Raw genomic sequence first — 20,825 nt, 5'->3', positions numbered from 1 at the left:
ATAACATTCTCATCATGATAATTGTTGACTAACATTACCTTCTGAATTATCATTGAGGTTAATAAACTGAAATTATTTGCACCATTACTGTTACTTAGTTGAAATTTTATCCACACTAAAAAGAATATGGTTAAGCAATCAAAATTTCCTATTATAGTCTTCACCGTGATTAGCTAATTAACACCTACTTTATGCCAAGCATATGGATAATCAATAAACATTCCTATTACACTCACCATTAAAATTAATTAACTGATGTTCATGTCACACACATACACAACTATGTTACAAACTCACCTGAACAAAATGGGTTATTAATGTTGAAATTCAGAGGAAATTCATGAGAAACCTGCCAGTTAGGAGGAATCTTTGCACCAAAACCAAGAGCTGGAAACATTTTATCGCTAAAAACAGACAATAAATTGAAATGTTAATTTTCTAAACTTAGTTTTTCTTACTTCCTGAAAGTTTTAATATGAAATTATATTTTATGAGGCCAACACGTTTGTTAAAGCACTTTTAATTTTCTACCAAACATTAATATCATTTTCTTTGCCTAACACTGTTACAATAACACATCAATCAGACATGGTCAAAAATTTTCAAAGCCAAATATTTTCAACCTACCTTTAGAAAACTTTTATCAACAGCCTTTAAACCCACGATTTATATAATTTTATTACCAGAACATTTTCCAATCTCTCTCATTCTCATTTTTTGTCAATAGCTTATAATGAGTAAACTACATCTTCAATTTCCCAAAAAGTATTCAAGTCTAAAATAATGTTGCACAGCTTTCAACACTGACAATTCTATACCCCTCACTGTACCTCTTATATTGTATAATACTATTACCAAATATTTTTAATAACCCCCATACAGTTTAGAGTTTGAAATTATATCCTCCATTTTTGTCGAGCCGTATTAACAATATAAAAATTAGAGATGGTCCTGAACTTTGTTAACATAATACTCAATTTATCTGTCATATTTACAAACATTACCAACCTACTTGTTGTACACAATCTACTGTGTCCAATTAATTCTTTTTTTTCATTAATATATTCAGTATTTCATTTACTGTTTTACTGATTCTGTCAAAATCGGAAATCACTGATTGCCAATTACAAAAGGCCTGATTCCGATTATGTACAGCAAAATTGATGATGTCATTGTGTAGTATTGTGTACAGCTTAATCTTAAAAATTGTGATGACAATAGAGAATGTACTTTGAAGCTTCATTAAATTTGAAAAGGTTGAAGTTATCAATAAATGTGTAATGCAAAAAAACAAAATTTTTAAAACGTGATCTCTTTTCTGTTTTTTTATTTGAACAAGTGAAAAATAAAAATAGGGACTGACCGTGTGGCTAGTACATGATCACTACGATCACCACATAATGTTATGTGACTGCTTTGAGAGACAAATTGTTGAGGTTCATTGCCTAAGTTCATCATTCATTTCAGCCACAAATTTGAAGACTTTTGCTATCACTACACATTTTGAACTAAACCACTTTCTAAACCAATGAAGTATTCAAACCAAAGGTCAAATAAAGTGACGGCCTTTGAAAGTTTTTGTTCAGAGAGAGCAGAATCTTCAAATCAGTTGCCAAAAGATTTTTTAAAAATTGGCCTTATTAATAATTGTATCTTTATTGCATATGTAATGATCAACTTTTCAGCTTTAAAAAATAAATGACAACTTTAAATGCATTATGATAAAGAAGACCCACATCATGCTGGTTGAATTCTTTAAAATTTATCACCTCCCAGCTCAACACACATGCCTTCATCAAATGTGTTTCAAATCTCAGCACTTATAACTTGACATTTGTCTAAAGTCACAAGATATTAGCTCTTACTGTCAATAAAGACATATACGCTCCACCTGTTAGTTACAGGTACAACAAGCAGTCAGTTACGATAATTGCTCACTTTCATGATTTCTTGTTTATCCACCATTTGCTTCCTACTCAAAAAACTCAAAATATGTAGGTTTTTCTCATTCAGATGCAATCCAAAAAATAAATAATCATATTTGTCGAGCCACATTTGCTTCTAAAAATAACTACAGTCACAAACAAAAAAGTAAAATATTGCTATAGATAAAACTGTGCTTATAAGATGACATTTAATTTTGTTTTCCTTTCACACGTCTACTGCTACTATGTTTACATGAGACCTGTAAACATAGCTGAAATGTTACTTAATAAATACAACTATTTCAACAAGTATTTTTATACTATTTGCTAGTATCATTTTTCAAGTATAAATGTACCTATCATAATCTTGTATAACATTGCCAACAGCCCAAATTGCTTTCATATATTCGTTGTGATGAATGGGATCGATGTGATGAAGGGAGTTTGGGTCTCGTGGGTCGCCATTAGAGGCAGTGAAGTCAACAGCAACCTGATAAAATATTGTAATACAGTCATATTCTATTATATAATAATATCAATTAAGTAGTAAATACTCTATTATATAATAATATGGTAATATATGCTACATGGTAGACCACAAAGGTATCATTTCAGCAATTACAGGTAAATTTCCAAATAAATTCATATGTATGATAGTTAAAAGTGTCATTCGTAATCATGAAGCACTAGAAAAGCTTAAAGATGAAATGGAATGAAAATGTTTGGTAAAAAAAACCCACGTTTCCAAATCAGAACAAAAGAAGATTAATGAACTAATTAATGGACAATTATGCAGTTAATACAGGTCGATCTTACAGTAAAGATATAACGCAATATATACATAAGAATTTTAACATGAATGTATATCCTAAGCATACAGTTAAGAGACAAAAGTATTTTTACACTTCAGTCACCTCTAATAAATAAAGGTTTGGTATTTTTACAAAAATCTCTTCAAATACACTTTTCAGTAGTTGTGATTGTAGAATTTCTATAATTAGTGTTATTGTAATTCTGGTTGAGAAAGGTTGCCATCAGGGCTTGCAACCGAGGTGTATAAACTTTGCAAATCGAATATGGAGAAGAATCATGTGATATGCCATACAGGTAGGATGTAGAACCACATGGTATGCCATAGAGCTAGGGCATCCCCCATAGGTGATGCGCACTGCTATCCCTCGGACGGTGTGAAAAGTTGGCAAGAGGTACCAATAGCCAGCGAAAATGTCTAAAGAAGAGAGCTGAAAAACAGGATTAGGAGATTCACTAGAAAAAAAAAAGATTAAAGACTCTGTGTGTTCATTAGACCAAGTGTAAAGGACAGAGTACAAAAGAAATAGGTGCAGGCTACAAGCTGTTTTATGCATGTGTGTCAAAACAAAGGAATGCAGTTGGAATTATGTCAGATAAGGAAATCGAGATAAAAGTGGTTGAAGTACAGAGAACATTGGACCGACTCATGCTCATGAAAGTGACAACTGAGGAAGGGATGCTGAACATAGTATCAAGTTACGCTCTGCAGACAGGATGCTCTGATGAGGAGAACGAGGTATTTGATGAGAAACTACAAGACATTATTATAGGGATACCAGATATTGAGATGATAATTGTTGGGCCAGATCTGAATGCACATGTAAGAAAAAGTGGAAGGGTGTGAAGGGACACATGGGAAAGAGAGGCTATGAAATAAGAAATGTGGAAGGAGAGAGATTGCTAGAAATGGCAGAGAGTATGGATTTGTTCCTGATTAATACTTGGTTCCAAAAGAGAGAGAGGAGCACCTCATCATATACAAGAGCAAACAGAATAATACACAGATTGACTACATCTTAGTCCAAAGGAAGCACAGAAAAAATGTGATGGATGTAACTGTGATACTAAGAGAAGCAGTGGTACACCAACTGGTAAGAAGGACCTGTCTGGGTATAGGAGGATGTAGGTAGAATGATAAAGCATCCTGTGCACACACAGTGCAAATTCCAACTGGTGACATCTGCAGGCTAGAAGCAACAAAAAATGAACATTAAGGGAAAGGAGATACCTAATATATGAGGCTAAGGGCTCAAACAGATGTCAAGAAAGATCATGTAACACCACCTTAATATCCCAGGTAGGTAACTCGACCAGCCATTTGGGATGAAGGACTTGAAATGACTTAAGGAGGCCAGAGAGCACTAAGAACTCAAATAAATTTTGTCTCTTAGAGTATCTAAAGGTAGATGATAAGGCTGCCATGTATAAGGTGATTGTGGAAGATGCAAAACCCTTGTCAACAAGCCAGGTCAAAAAACAAGCTATGGTTCAACCTCCTTACAATACATCATTGTCGATATGTGTGCCATTTCCATTGATAAATATCCATCATGGGACTATGCAGAGACTGAGACAGATACATTTCAACCTTAGAAGTTAAACCCCGATGCTGTGCAAAGTACCGCATCACCTCCAAGCATGAAGTTTGAGCTTTGGGATGGCTGGGTGTACAATGTAAGGTCATGGCTGCTTCAACACAGATGGCCAAAAAGGAAGTGGAAAAGGTGAGCACTTCTGAAAGTGCTGCAGAAGCAGAAACCAGAGTTGACCCACCCAAGCTGTTGCTACCAACAGAACACAAGGGATTTAACGAATCATAGCTAGTACACTGCGTAACATATAAATCAGTTGGAAGGCATACAGATGCAATCATGACTGAATGTATCTATTGCCAATATCTGAGGGTAAGGTACCAGAGACCAAAATGCTGGCAGTTGAGTGTTTCAATGAGTGGCAAATGCATCGATCATCGTTGTCCTCAACTGAGAGCAAATCCAACAGAAAACTTCCAAATGAAGCATCCATTCTGTCAGGAGAATCTGGTTGGGTCGAGACAGTTGAACTGCCACCATATTCATCACCCCATAACATGGCAAGCTAGTAGGATGATATAATGGAAGTGAGCCCAATAAAGAGGATCCAAGATTCAAAAACAAAGAGAGTGCCCCCGTGATGAGAAAAGTAAGACACCACAATGGAACTGTTAAAGTGAAGCATGACGAGTTTTCTCCTCAATAAGCCCAGACCTTGAGACATCATCTTTTGAACAGCAAGAAGTTCTAAAACATAGATGTGTAGAGAAGCCTTGTTGTCCATCCATAGGCCCTGAAATTCCTGACTGTTGAGATATGCACCCCATCCCTGAAACAAGGGATCCACAAAGAGATGGATCTCTGGACGAAGTGGCAGCAGAGGAATACCCATTATAGTATTTTTCCGATCTAACCACCACTCGAGATTGAAGATATTGATCCTGAATAAGAAGACTGGGGAATACAGTGGATCACTGTTCATGATCCATTGTTTGCATAGAGACCACTGAAGGGATCTCATGTGTTCTCATCCCAAAGGAATGAGGTATTCAAGCGATGCCCACATCCCCATAAGAGAAAGAACCACCCGAGCAGTGGGAGAAGGAGATGTGAGTAAGAGTTGGACTGCCTGTTCCATAGTATGGAGCCAGATGGGAGTCGGCTGCTAATGATAATGAATATGTGAATTGAATGACTAATCCTGATGCAAGGACCTTTAGTACCCATGGATTGGTGGTAAAGGTTTCCCAAACGTCCAAAAATTTTCAAAACAAAGCCCCCACAGACCTCAAAGGTATACAGTAGTCACTGCTGCCACTAGCATGGTTACAGCCAAGTGAAGGAACCTCATGGATGAGGGCAGAATCTATTCTGGGTACCACTGGACCGAGTAGATGATGTTAGGGGATCAGGACAGTCATTTTAGGGCAGAACTATGACCCCCTATAGGAGCAGATGAAAGTCGAGAACCCAATGACGACAGGTATGAGTGCAGAGGGGTGATATCGAGCCTTGATTCCAAATACTGTGGAACACCTGCAAAAATCAAGGGGCGTAGAAAGAGGGTCTCATAACTCATGAAGGGTGACAGCCAGTAGACGAACATACCAGCCAAGAGACTAGGGAAAGTGTAGAAGCTGACAATAGAACCAAGTTAGATGCTAATTATGGTCCAAATTTGACGTAGCAATCACTGAGAGGCTTCCAACAAAAGTTGGAGAGATGGTAAATATTTTAACACCGTAGTTAGGGTCAGATGAGTCCTAGAAAATTGTGATTCAGATTGACCACAGACTTCATTCTGGAACCCCATATTTCCAGGAGCAGGTGTATTGTTTAAGAGTCTAAATACACATCCACCTGGTGGTGGTAAGCTAAAGCATGTTGCGCTGAAAAACGTGACGGACAAGGCATAGCTGTTCCTTCGTGTAACTGAACAATAAACCTCCCTGCATGAACCGCAATATCAGGAAATGGAGGGAGAACTAAGTATTCGTCCCCAAATCTTTCCACCATAAAGGAAGGCACAAACTCAAAAGCAACCAGGTAAAGACCCAAAACATCACACACTCTATTTACCAACTGAAGAAAAGAAGCCAGAGGTGGCTGATTAAAATTGGCCTCATGAGAAGCCAACAGAGTAAAGGAAAGTGCTGGAAAAAGTCTAAATTCTCTCCAGAATATCCAGGATCACCTGCAAGTGCAGTCTCAGAGCCCCTCAGAGAAGCACCACTGGACGAAGATATGTCTCCATCTCACTACAAGCCACTCCCTATTCCTAATTGTTGAGCAACGCTGGATGTAAGAAGTGAGATAGGAGAGGGGATTTACCTCCGTGCCAGAAACAGTAATCCAGAAATTCATGCTGTATACGAAAATCCAATAGGTATCATGAAAAATGCTCAAAGTATCTCCAACAGCCTTAGTGCAGAGAAACCAATTAGTAAATGCTTTGTCGAGAAAAAGTGAAAATATTATCTGAATGAGGTGTTTATATACAACACCAGGATAGAGGGCATATTGACATAGGTGGAGTGTGTCAGGAGACAGATATTGCCAAGGGCAATTAAGTGGGGAATAAAAGACTGGAGCAAGCAAGAAAAAATCAGACCAATGCTTAGATGGGCAAAGGAAGGAAATCCTGGCATTCAAGTAATAGCTGTAGTGTGAAAGGAGGTAAGTATGTTTTGAAATATTTCCTTTCAGTGTTGTGATGTATAATCTCTAACAATTTTCTTCACTACAGCTTGTGTGGATTTGTTTATTAATCAAATCAAAATATTTTATAATACATTTTTGAATTACAAAATTTCAAAAAACAAAAAGAGAATTAATCATTTCAACTTTGAATAAAACAATGTTCTCCAGGAATTGAGTTACTGCTAATTAGACAACTGTGCTACTTCAAATGCATGGCCAAAATAAGAGCTTTATTCAAACCTAACAAATTAGATTACAAACACACACACAATAAAGAGCTGTAGCAGTATTGGTGGTTCAAGAAGCAGATCATCAGCACTTAAAAAAATAAAAGAATATCTTTCAATTCTTTAAAATTTAATTCTTCAAATGCATTTAACTTGTTTCAACAGTTTACATATATACTTACAGTGAAGTTAATCTGTGTTCCACCAAAGATGTAGTCTAAGAAGCTGTAGTCTTTCGTAACCTACAAAATGCATAAATTTTAAGCCTGATTACTTTCTAATAATGAAATGTTACATGAATACACACACTAAGATAACCCGAAATATTGATACATTTTCTGTAATATACTTACTTTTAATTAAATAAAATATATTTTTGAAAAGTGACTACTGATTTTTTAATGTAAAGATGCATGAGGATTATAATCAGTGTAAGTGAGAGTGCTCTATATAATGATGATGGAAGGATGTGTTATGTTGAAAAGTGTTCCAGAGGAAAGCAATAAAAAAACAGTAAAACTGTATTTGAAGTTGTGAAAAAAGGACTGCAAAAGCTGCAGAAGGTATTTAAGATCTGGAAAGCAGAAGTTTTAGAAGAGAGAAATGAGATTTTTTAGGAGAAATATAATGTTGTAAAATTTAGTTCAATTATCACAAATGGAACAGTCTACATAATAGTAACAGGGAAGAGGGAAAGTAGTAGTAGCTTATCAAAGTAGAAAAAAAATGTTTTTAACATAAGGAAAATGAAGAGAAAGTTTCTGGAAAGATCTAAAATATTAGAAAGGCAAGGAAAAATTAAATGTCTTATACAAAATGAAAGAGAAAGGAAAATATATGGAATAAATCAGAAGATATTTCATAAGAAGTTAAACGTAATAAAACAGAGAATGAAAAAGAATAAACAATATAATATGTAAAATATGCATAACTGGAATAAGAGAGGGAAGATAGGAAGACACAGAATGTGTAATATGAAGCTGAAACTTGGGAAGAGCCAGAAGAAAAGAAGCCAAATTAGAGAACAAAAAAATTATAGACTGGCCCCACCAGGAACTACTCAAGCACATCAAGTAGGAATGCAAGGAGGAGAGTATTCTAGACCTACAATAGTGAAATTTTAATAATAAACAGAAAGAAAAATTCTGTAAGAAAGAAAGAAAAAATTTAAAAGTTATGGGAATATACAAAAAACGGATTATTTAGCACAAACTAGAAAAAAAAGAAAAATTGTTTGAAAAAGCCAAGAAAAAGAGAGAGAGGGAATAGGGTGAGAGTGAGATATAATAATAATAACTGGAGGTTAATGTTTTGAATGGAATAATGAGAAGTCAGAGGTGGTGATTAAAAAAGAAACAAAACTGGGAAAAAGAGGATGTAAGGCAAATATGTGAAGAAGACAAAAAATAAAAAAAAGTACAACAAAATAAACAAGATAAAAAGAAAGAATAACAGAGAGCAGTGATGAAATAATGGGGTGAAACATAATGGGATTATTTAATGAGAATAATGATTACTGGGAGTATGTTTAGAAACATTAAAGGTGATCCTAACAGAGACAAGGATGGAATCAAAGTTACAAAGTAGAACATAAAATAAATGTGGTGTTAAGTAGGAGTTGAAAATTAAATATGTAGAATGAGAAAAGAGCAAAAGAAGAGCATACAATAAGAGTCGAAAGAGGTTTGGGATAAAAAGTGAAGGATGATATAGGATTTTCAGTTAAATACCAAAAAAAGGTAGGTAGTGGTGTATAAAAATCAGGGAGTAAAAATACTTTAGCAGGGTCTAAAGCAAACTGGAGAAAGGATTGCAAGAAGGAAAATATATAATGTTAGTAAGTAAGTAAGGATCATAAAAAAAAAGGACAAAAATGTGATGGAAAAGAGGAAAAAGGTATGCGAGATACCATGGAAAGGATGGAACAATTCACAAAATTAAGAATTCAATAGGGAAGAGGAAAAGTTTACAGAATTTTGTGAAATTTGGGTATTGATGGTCTTGAACAGAAAAGTGGAAAGGGATGAGAAAGAAAACAGCCTGTAAAGGAGCAAGATGAGATTTGGTGGTGGACTATATAATTGAAAAAAAAAGATCAGAATTGATTATTAGGAGGATGGAAGTAGAAAATAGGATAGAGTTGAATCATATGCCAGTTACAGAAAGAACAAAGAAAAACGTATTTTGAACAGAAGTGAAAAGAATATGGTGATACATACAGAAGACAAGGAGAATGTTCTGGAAATTATTAATATTATTTATTAAATGACAGTAGAATGGGTTAAGATGGAAGGATCAAAGAAGAAAAGGAAATATAGTTTAACTGGGTATATAAAAAGCAAAAAAAAAAGATAGAAGAAATGAAGACATTTCAAAGGGAAAGGTTGGAAAAAGAGAGTAAATAATATGTTAAAAGAAGAAAGGAAGTGCAACAATTATACCAAAAGAAGAACAAAGAAAGAGACAAATAACTGGGAAGAAGTAAAAAAACAAAGAAGAAGTTTTAAAAAGTAGCGAATATATATAAACCTGAAATTAATAATAAGGTGGACAAGTAATGAATATAAAACAATCAACAGAAGGAACATTTTAAGAACATTTAAAAGGTGAAGAGAATAAAGTAGAATTGCAAGAGGTTAAATAAGGAAAAAAGAAGTGTTCAAGATGAGAAATTGAATAGTTGGTGAGCAGAAGAACTCAAAAAGTAATTAAAAATATTACTTTAATACGAACTAATAAAAAAATCAAGAACCAAAGTCTTTGCAACTATGAACAAAATACACAAACAAAATAGCATATAAAAAAATGGAGAATGGCAGATATTTATTAAATTTACAAACCAGAAAATGAAGCAGATATAAATCACTACAGATGAGTCTAATTATTAAATGTAATATATAAATTAATGGCTGGAATGATGATAAGAAAGCTTATGAGTGGTTAGTAGGAAAATAAATTCTCCCAGAGATAATATGGTGTCATAAAAAAACTTAATAGAAGACAAATTATAAAAAAAGAAATTATGTATTTTTTATATACTTTAAAGCTGCATTTGACATACTGGACAGAAAATATTGTTCACCAGAAAGGGACGAAATAAGAATATTTTAAAGTGTTAGACATTGTAAAAATAAAATAAATAAAAGTGATAAATGGAATTAAAAGAAAAAAACAGAGATCAGAAAGATTTTGAACAATGAAAGGAATCAAACAAGGATGTTTGTTAAGTCCTAGATTATCTGCATCAGATTAAAATGACTCAGAAGATGAGTTCGTGGAAAAAATATATTAGTTGAAGCGTGATAAGTAAAACAGTATTTGAAATATGTGGATGATATTTATTATTGTAACGGTGGCAGTTTTTCTAAAGGACGTGCAGAGGATGCTTAAGAAACTTGAAAAATATATGAAGATGGATCAAATAATCTTAAACGTAAAAAAAAGTAGCGAAGAATGAAACATGGGAATGAATAGGTCAGCAGATATAAGTCATTAAAATATACATATCTGGGGTATTGAGTCAGCAACAACAGCATGGTAACAGAACAGATAAAACATATTAATGTAGTAAATGCATGGAGTGTTGCTAAAAGTGGAATACAGGATACAAATAGTTTCATTTATTTGAAAGCTTCATAAATTCCTGTATTAACTATGGAGCAGAAATTTGTGGATAGAGAAAAAATAATAACAATAATACAAAAAAATAAAATAAAAATACAAGCAAAACATTGAAAATAGTCAATGGGTTAAAGCAGAATCCCAACCCACTACAGTTGGCAACTGAACTCAGAAGGACACTGACACAGATTAGTACAATAATGAGTATTCTACACAACTATCAAATAAGAAGGAAAGTGACCAATATTATCTGAAAGGAAGTGCCAAAGAAACAGTAGATAATAAAAGAACCAGATGAGGATGAAGAAAATGTTCATGAAAATCCTGAAATGTATCCAAAGACAGCAGAAAAAAAATAAAGATGAAATACTGAAGAAATCTAAGTATACTCTTCAACAAAAATTAAGAAGAAAAATTGTGTATTGTAAGTTAGAAATCAGTTATGATAAGATAATCATGGTTACCAAATACTTTAATAATATCAAACATTTCTTTTAGTCAGCAATAAGCCTAGAAATCAAAGAAGAAAATTGTGCCAATATTTACATTTTAATTTTAACTTAAGAATCAAATCATTTTGCAAATTTAAAACTAGAAATAATAATATTTTACACTAATAACTAGTTCAGAGTTGGGTGTTTATTGGCCTTGATATATCCTGTAAGCATGTCAATGCATGGAGATGAATAATTTCTCGTTTTTCAGACATATATTTACAACAAACTTACTTGACAGGAACTAAGTATAATTGTTCCAGAATTTGTATACGAGTTCCCTTTCTTCTGTTTTTTCTTCATGTTGATGCATGGCCACGATACCTACAAAAATGAGAAATTCATACATTTTATGAGTTCTACTCAGATCCATATTACCTTCAGTAAGTCAACAAAGCATGCCAACTTATGGATGTTAAAATATATATAATATTTATATACACACAAGTACTACAACTGTAAATATTTTAGAAGATTTTAAAGTAACATAAGAAACTACAAGCATTTGCAATATGTGTTAAACACTGTGTTACACTAACTTGTATATAATGATTTAAGCAGGTGCTTTACAACAACTTGTTTGCAATATTTCACATAGGTCCTTACATTTTTATATTAAGCTATCTCATTCACTAATCGTCCTATAGCTTTCAACCGAAGAACTACGATTGTATACAAACATGTGAAACCTTCGTTATTAAATAAATGTACCAGAACGTAGTGAATCAAGAATGTGCCTTAACATTCCTTCCATGATGCTATGTACTGAGAATCAGTTTTATTCATGGAAAAATATTACAACTATTATCTCTGATTCTGACAACAAAGTTATCACAATTCAGGTGAATAAAAAAATTAATTATCTGAAGTGTATCTTTAACATCGTTTTTGATAAAACCTTTTAATTAATCTGACTCTTCAATAGAACCACCGCCTAGTTTGTTTCTGTGCCAAGCACTAAAAACTGAAGTGCTGTTTTCTTGTTTACACATAAAATCCTAGATTGTTATAAAACTCAAGCAAGCCTTCAGATTTATTTCTTCTCTGTTTCTCTATCCTAAGAATAACAAAAACAGATACAATTACAATATTTTATTGATTTGGACAATTTCATATCTGTGGATATGATCAGGATTTGAAACAAATAATTCTGAAGAATTTAATACTTTTACATAAAAAGCCACTTACTTGTTGATTCTGTGCCTGCATTATTTGTCCCAATGTTGTTCTACACTCTCCAATCATGTCATGGCCTCCATCATCGTCATGATCATAACAAACTAGCTGTTCAAGCATACATTATATTTTCAATGCACAGCATCAAATAAGCTGTACAAAAATATTACATATATATCTAATGAATAAAATTAATACCACATTAACTCAAACTGAAATAAAGGGTCAAATTTACTGGAAGTATAGAGTTCAAGTCTTCTCTAACAAAACAAAAGTTTTTTATTTTTTATTAAAATTTACTTTCATTTAAATTTACTGCCTCCACAAAATCCAAAGGCAATCCATTCCAAAGACCAACCACCCTGTTAGAAAAATAAAACTGTTTTAGCTGAAGATGACTCCTACCTTGCAAAAATTTATATTTGTGTCCCCAAGTTCTACTATTTTCACCCTTAAGTACGAAAAAAAATGATGCATCAACGCTATCAATTCCCTTTACAATCTTAAACATCTCAATCAGAATAGGAAATAGGGTTAATTTATCACACGTAAAGCTTGTGTTATTGAAATATATTAATGTCAGCAATTACGAATTAGCCTGTTTGTTCTATTTCAAATTATTTGAATGCATAAAGTAATTTACATGCTCAGTCATGATTTTATGGTAAGGACTCTTGTCTGATGCAACTCAAAGTACATCCATTAAATATGTAATATGATATCGATGTTCACAACTTGGTTCTCCTTCTCTCTTAACAGACAGTTCAGATAAGTTAAACATTCATGTGAAGAATCATCAAAATAATCAACTAACTTCAGATATCTTTTTACTTGTAAAATAGATGATAGCAGATTTAATTCTTATGATTTTTCTGAGAATCTAGCAACAGTTTTGAGAGCAGAAAGACACAATTTGTGTTAAAATAGATACTAAGAAAAAGTGTCATCTGAAGAAGTGTTCCAAGATAAACTTAGGTAAACCTAACTTCATCTTAACCTTACGTCTAAACTCTATTTTAAACATATGTTTGAGAAACAGGATGTAGCCTTAAAGCTATATTAAAATAATTTGTGGTTAAGGTTATGATACAACCCTAAAGATTACATTAATAAAGTTTTTGTACACAAGTAATGTATTAATTGTGAAATGTTTAAGGAATAAAATGTGAGTTATCTTAAACCTTTCACTGCACAATTAATTTTAAGGCTGATTCTCAAAAAGTGTCAATTATCCAATAAAAAATAAAAGTATGAATTTCACTCTTTGTATTACTTTTTCAATGTCAAACGAAGCTGTATTTTCTGTATCTGACAGTAATATTCCTTGAAAACCGTATTGGATAGTGAAAAATAATGAAGTAAATTAAAAAAATTTTCTTAAGCATAAAACAAATTATTTAGATAACAATATCCAAGATATAAAGAAGCTGTCTTTATATAGATTCTATATGTGTTTCTGCAAAGTTGGCAATTTTGTAATAAGGCATACAAACATCCAGGTTTCATGGCATAGAACCCAGATAGCAACATGCATGCAGGTTTGGCAGTTGTTTCAAGTACAGGGGGATATTCTCGCATGTTGCAGTAGAGGGAAACTTTTTTTTGGTAGCTGTGGGGTAAATCCAAATTTCGCAGTCAGTGGGTATAAATGTTTATTCATATATATCCGAACTATGCAGCAAAAGGGTTAATTAAGATTTTGTGATTTGTCTTAGTAACACAGTGCAAAAATAAAATATGAAAGGCCATTAAATAACACATATACATACACAAATCTGGCTTATCGAGTCTCTGGAATTTAAGGAATACCAAGCAGAAAACAAAAAGTTTCTGCAATATCCAGCACTTTGATATAGTTTAACTTGGGTCAGGATTCAATATTAATAGTTAACGTGGTTTAGTTTTATCATTAATTTAGGCACAATTTCCTTTGTATTTTAAGAATTCTGTGGATGTTAAATAGAGTGGATTATACTTATTATGGGGGGAAAAACCACAAACTAACACCATTCAATTGTAAAATAAACATGATATTATAGGCAATTCAATGTAAAATGTTAAAATTTCATGAAGAGAACACATACATAATACATACATATGTCTAAATAAAACGGAGGTCACATTTAAAAATAAATGAAAGCAATTCCTTAAGATATAATTACATGATCACAAACTTAACAAAACAAAATACAATAAAATACAGGGCTATTAGTCAATATATCCTCAACTTAAGGGAGAGCGAACAGCCTAAGCTGTGGGATAATTACATTCTACTTATACTGTGTGTCTGTTAAAATTTGCTTAATCTTCCTTTCTCCTACATTTATTCTTAACTATTCTATCTCTTAAAAACAGAAGCAAATTAGAACAAATCACAGAAATGTGGTTAAGAAGTAAAGAAAAAAATAGATATATCAACTTATATAGCACAGTTCCAAAACTGGAATGATAACTCAACAACTGAAGACAAGAAACATGTTCCTAGCAAAAATTGTGCAGATAAAGACGTTTAAAAATTGTCCATATAAGTGGTTTTAAAGCTAGCTAGATAAGATGAAAAAGGTTGATATTAAGATTAATATTGCTAATGGAGTAATTAAAAAAACAGGTTCAAGCCATGACAAACACATTCTTCATTTCTACATGTTGCAAGTATCAGTCAAAATAAGCCGATTCCTTTACACAAAAATGAGTAAACCATATCATCAGATAAATTTCAAGCAATGAAGAAAACTTTAACACACTTTTGCTAATATTTAAAGGCATTTTATTTTTCTTCCTGTTATCAAACTCAAACATCTCATTTTGTAGATATAGGATATAAAATAATGGCATACCAATATAAACAAGAACCAAAAAAAATCTTCTAGGTTTCAAGCTGGTGTTTTATGATGAATTATTTTTTGAATATCACTAAATCTAATACACTTAGTCATTAATATTCAGTTCTTCTACATATCACTGGTCATAACCAAAGTTAGCTTTCGGTAAAAACATTTACTCGTTACAAAAATTAATTAAATATTTTATTGAAACACCAGACAAGTAAAGTCTAAAACCATAAATCAAAAACTGTTTAAGTTTAAATCAAGAGTTAAAAACTTACCATAAGTTTTGACACTATCTAGTGTCTTCTTCAGTGGAAAATAATAGTGTTAAAGAGTATGGCAGGTTTTCGACTACTGGTTTTAATTTATGGCTTTAGATTTTACTTGTTTGGTGTTTCAATAAAATGTTTAATGTTATTTATTCAGTCTCTTAACCATTTTTTTTTACAATAAAGAAGTTGATATGAACTATGTCTGGACAAGTGTTTATATAAGAATATACATATTGACACACACACACACATGATGAAAAGATTGAATTAGTTAAACTTAATTTCACAATATGTGGTAAGCACAAATACTGCTTCATCAACATACCTGTAAGCACACATATGTGTTTAATACATTAGATAAGAAATTTCTACAAGTTGCACAACACTGTAAACGTGGAACACATGGACAAACAGTGTGTGAAGGAACAGAAATATAAAAAAATTAAGATTCCAAAAATTTGCTAGAGAGAAATAAGGGAATTATGTTTCCTCAGTATCAGCTTCTTACTTAATTCTTAAACATTAAGTTTTACAACAAGTTCAATACTGTCCTTTAATCTGAGAAGGTGGGGAAAAAAAAGATTCACTGGCATCAAGAATTATTTATAAAAACAACATACATCCTATTTTTCTGTAAATTTTCACATAAGTAGCAACTCGACCAATTGAGATATTTATAAAAATGGTGTGGGGTAAAGAGTTATACCAGTTGACCTTCTGCTAACTATAATATGCATTTAGAGTGAGAATATATATATAATAGTCACGCAATATGTATCAAATGATTATTAAAAAACAAAATACCTTACGAATGTTTTTTTTTTCATTCTATCACACCACAAAATTAAATAACTACAACTAAATGACCTAATCACTGAAATAGTCTGTATCCTTTGAGCTATGAATTTTGTAAAAACAATTAGTACCTAAAGATAGAGTTGAGGAAAGTAAGAATATGCATCCTGCTGCCTAAATTTAGTCATGTTTGCATTTATCTCTTTCTTTGGATTTCTAGTTCATCTTTGTTGCTTATGTCTACTTAAAACATACTTGCAAATTCATCTGGGTGACTTTCTTCAAGAAGTTTTTCTGTTATTTTATTATAAAGATATATTTACTAATGTAGAAAACTTTAGATGAACCTCTCCAAAAAAACTAGTTTTGTTTATGAATAATAATTTTACCAACATAAGAAACTGTGCTAACCTTTCCAAAAAACTGATCTGTTTCTTACTGATAACAAAAACTAATAACACAGGACACTCAAGATTAACTTCTCTGAAAAAAATATGTTTCTTACTTATAATAAAAACTATTGATATAGGACACTATGTATTAACTTCCTTGTAAAGCTTATCCGTTTTTTTATATTATAAAAACTACCAATACAGGACACTCAATGTTAACTTCCTTGTAAAGCTTTTCCATTTTTTATTTATTATAAAAACTATCAATACAGGACACTACGTATTAACTTCCTTGTAAAGCTTATCCATTTTTTATTTATTATAAAAACTATCAATACAGAAAACTCAATGTTAACTTCCGTGCAAGCTTATCTATTTCTTATAAAAACTATCAATACAGGACACTCAATGTTAACTTCCTTGTAAAGCTTATCCATTTCTTATTTATTATAAAAACTACCAATACAGGACACTCAATGTTAACTTCCTTATAAAGCTTATCCATTTTTTTATCTATAATATAAACTACCAACATGGGTTTGTTTGTTTGTTTGTAATTAAGCAGAAAGCTACATAATGGGCTATCTGTGCTCTGCCCACCACAGGTATCAAAACCCGGTTTCTAGCGTTGTAAGTCCGCAGACATACCGCTGTGCCACTGGGGGGCACCAACACGGGACATTCAATGTTAACTTCCTTATAAATCCATCTTTTATCTTTAATAAAAACTACTAACACAGGACACTCGACTTTATCTGTTTATAATTAAGATGGAAAAACCTACCAACTCAGGAATCTCGGGATTAACTTCTCTAAGAAGCTCAAGCAGGTCTTATTCATAATAATAAATCTACAATATATAAATTGATCTTTGTGTTAAATTCCCTAAAAAGCTTATTCGCTTCTTATATCTGATAGAAAACTTACCAACATAGGAATTTCTGGGTTATTTCCACCAAATGATTTTGCTGCAATATCAAACTTTTTCCAGACAGGATTTAGAGTGTGTTTTATCACCTAGAAAGTATGCATAAATTTTCTGAGAATTATGTGTTTAAGAAAAATTTACAATGCACTGTATGTTTGAAACAAAGACAAAAAGTGTCAAAACTTGTATCTGTATACATTTGTTGTTCCGTAATAGTGGGTCTAAACTTTATTTTAGATTACTTTTCATGGTATTGTGTATTTACCTACTATTAAAACTATATTGTATCTAATAAGATGAGAGTAGTAAATATTGTAACGTAACTTGTTTGGAAAATTTGTATTTGGGAATAAGAGGGATGCAGTGTAAGATTTTCTTGGCTGATACCAATAGCTGATGGCTACTCAATCTTATCAGCCAAAAACCAATATTTAGTATTAGAGCAAGTAAGGTACCTTAAAATAGTGAACAAATTAAAAGTTAACCTATAGGTATTTTTTTCTGGTTGCATTTAAAAACTTTAAAAAATTCTTTGCATTAATGCTTTTAAAAACACTTAGCAAAATAAAAGCACACAAATATATATATATTAGCTTTGAATTGTAACTAAATTTCATTAGTTTATAGTAGAAATTTTATACATGTAAACATAATTATTCACTTCATCACAAAGAAGTCACCATAAAACTATTCAATATATTTTACAATATTCAGTCAAACAACTTTGTCATTTCAGAGAACAAAAGACAGCATTCAGCTTCAAATCACAACATGAATACCAAAGGGGTAAATCCAGCATAATGATGCAACTTTAGTATCAGACTAGAAGTCTGTGGATGTAATAACATATCTACTATGCAAATAATCTAAATAATAAATAACTTCTTTCTTATCCATAACACATTCATTGTTATTAATAGTGAATTTAAGTATATTATGCATTTATTAATTGTCTTTCACCTTATTTACCCAGTTTCTAAACAGAATTACTTTAAAATTTTCCTTTTTACTCCATTTATGTAAAATTTACCGAGTGATCTAATAATTACTTTTTAGTGCATTTTTAATTAATTTTTGGACTTTCAAGAATTTTGGACTTTTGACTCATTAGTAGTTAATTATGATATCAAGGTTACCAGTGAGCAGGGAGTCAACAAGGGAATAAATGTAGTTTTAGTCTACAGTAAAACTATCTTTCATGACCAAGTTTTAAGATGAAGCCCTGTCCAGAGCCTGTATGTTCCTCTCAGACAAGAATCTAGCTACTATTTATCTAAACTATTAGTATTAAAGCTGCCTTCATACTCCACAAAAATTAAAGGCTGTTATACAAAAAACATAAAATATGCATACTGACATGCTAAATACATCAGAATTAACCTGTGTGTGCAATTTTTAGTGCTAATGATAATTTATTTTTTCAACACCTGCGTCTGAACCACATGGAATTCGCCAACTTTTCACAGTGTTTGCCTGTAAATAAAATTCCCTAAATAATGCTTAACAGGTTGAAAATGCAAAATATAAAATTCATTGACTTTTCCCAATTTCCCTAACCCATTGACTCACTCAAGAAGCCTTTTTTTTTGTATATATATACAATAATTTTGACTTTGGGTGCTGTGAAACTTTCTTATTTTCAACATAATATTATAATAATCTACCTACATACATAGGAAACAACACTTTGTGAAAGGTAGAATCACTGCAATATATAAACAATTAGTAATTGTCTTGGTGCAATTATACACCTAAAAGTGGGTGATTTATTTCCAAAAATAAATAAAAGTTAACATTTTAAAATACTATTTCAACATTTAATTACTCTTCAGTATTTCTATGCAGATATAAAAAGTTAAAAACATGCCAGTACTAATGAGCAATGTTATAAACACAAGTGAATTCACTTACATCCTAATTACATACTCTTGATTATCTTTAATTATTAACTCTCTCAACACGGGCCCAGGTCAATTTGACCGACCACGTGACATCTTTGTACTCGTTTAAAGTCTTTATAGATTTAATACTTCTAACTTTCAATATAGTGTAATGCATTTCACAGGTTTTTTTTCAGTAAAACTTTATAGTTTATTTGTTATTTTCTCAACCCTATCTCAAAATGGAATCAGTCAATTCGACTGACCTTATAACCACCAAAAAAAAAAATCTGAATAATTCTAAATTACCCTTTTTTCTTTCTAGAATGACTTCAAATTGTAACATGAAACTACATTCGTTTATCCTAAGTTGCTCTAAGTTTGTAACAGTATACATCTATTTATAATTAAATTTTTTGTTTTATTGCCCTTTGAACCATATCTAACTATTATCCACACCATTATAAGTTGTGCAGCTCACATTATACTAACGAATTACATTACCCAAGAGCTACTATGAGCTTCTCACGTGTGTGTGCCTCATGAAAAATTTTTATTATAATATTATTATTATTTATTTTACCAAATCCAATCTTAACTAACCTAAAAGGATCCTTATTTTTACATTTTAGTTACTTTTATAATTATACATAAAGAATAAACATGAAAAACAAGAAATAAAATACTTAACCAATCCTCTGCTTTCTTGCTGCTGATTGTCAAAGAGAGTAAACCATAATTTTTGATACTAACGATAGTAATGCACTTAATAATTTTTATTAAATTAAATAATGCACTAAAGAATATAGACTAATAACATGCAAAAAGTAGATAAATTCCCTTAACACTCAAAATATTTCTGGCTTTCTAACTATGCGACAAGAGTCGTTACAAATTCATATATTTTAGTCTTTAACTTTCTCACTGGAATGATGTTGGTACTCTGAGTGAAATTTACATTTAACCATTCAGAACATAACGTTATACAATACGTTATTTGATAAATGAAAACCTTGACTTTCTATTGGTGATAGGTAATATGTAATTAAACATAAGAGAGAAGTATTTACGAATCCTGAAAGAGAGGATGTGACAGGTAGGTGTGGCAGGAGGGCTCTGATTTTCTAATCGATAGCTCTGTAACCAAACAAAATTGAAGACTATAAAAATTATAGGTTGTCTGAGCAATGGCAATTTTATAGAGTATTTATATTTAATTTTGTACTTTTTTTGAGTGGTGGT

At 31.8% G+C, this 20,825-nt stretch overlaps 1 protein-coding gene across 2 annotated transcripts in view; it reads right to left on the bottom strand.

Moving 5' to 3' along the window:
• LOC106467106 (copine-3-like) overlaps positions 1-20,825 on the bottom strand; it is a 56,812-nt gene that overhangs the window by 11,448 nt on the left and 24,539 nt on the right. For both annotated transcript variants that reach the window (XM_013927426.2, XM_022395227.1), the window contains exons 8-13: positions 17,703-17,792; positions 12,501-12,596; positions 11,547-11,636; positions 7,380-7,439; positions 2,282-2,415; positions 298-404 (exon numbers count right to left, since the gene is read on the bottom strand). In XM_013927426.2, coding sequence (XP_013782880.1) covers positions 298-404; positions 2,282-2,415; positions 7,380-7,439; positions 11,547-11,636; positions 12,501-12,596; positions 17,703-17,792 — 577 coding nt within the window. The remainder of the gene's footprint in view (positions 1-297; positions 405-2,281; positions 2,416-7,379; positions 7,440-11,546; positions 11,637-12,500; positions 12,597-17,702; positions 17,793-20,825) is intronic.

Source organism: Limulus polyphemus, unplaced genomic scaffold (assembly GCF_000517525.1).
Source record: "Limulus polyphemus unplaced genomic scaffold, Limulus_polyphemus-2.1.2 Scaffold2491, whole genome shotgun sequence".
NCBI lineage: Eukaryota > Metazoa > Arthropoda > Merostomata > Xiphosura > Limulidae > Limulus > Limulus polyphemus.
The sequence above is the reverse complement of the archived record's forward strand: the minus strand, read 5'-3'. Positions and strand labels throughout refer to the sequence as shown.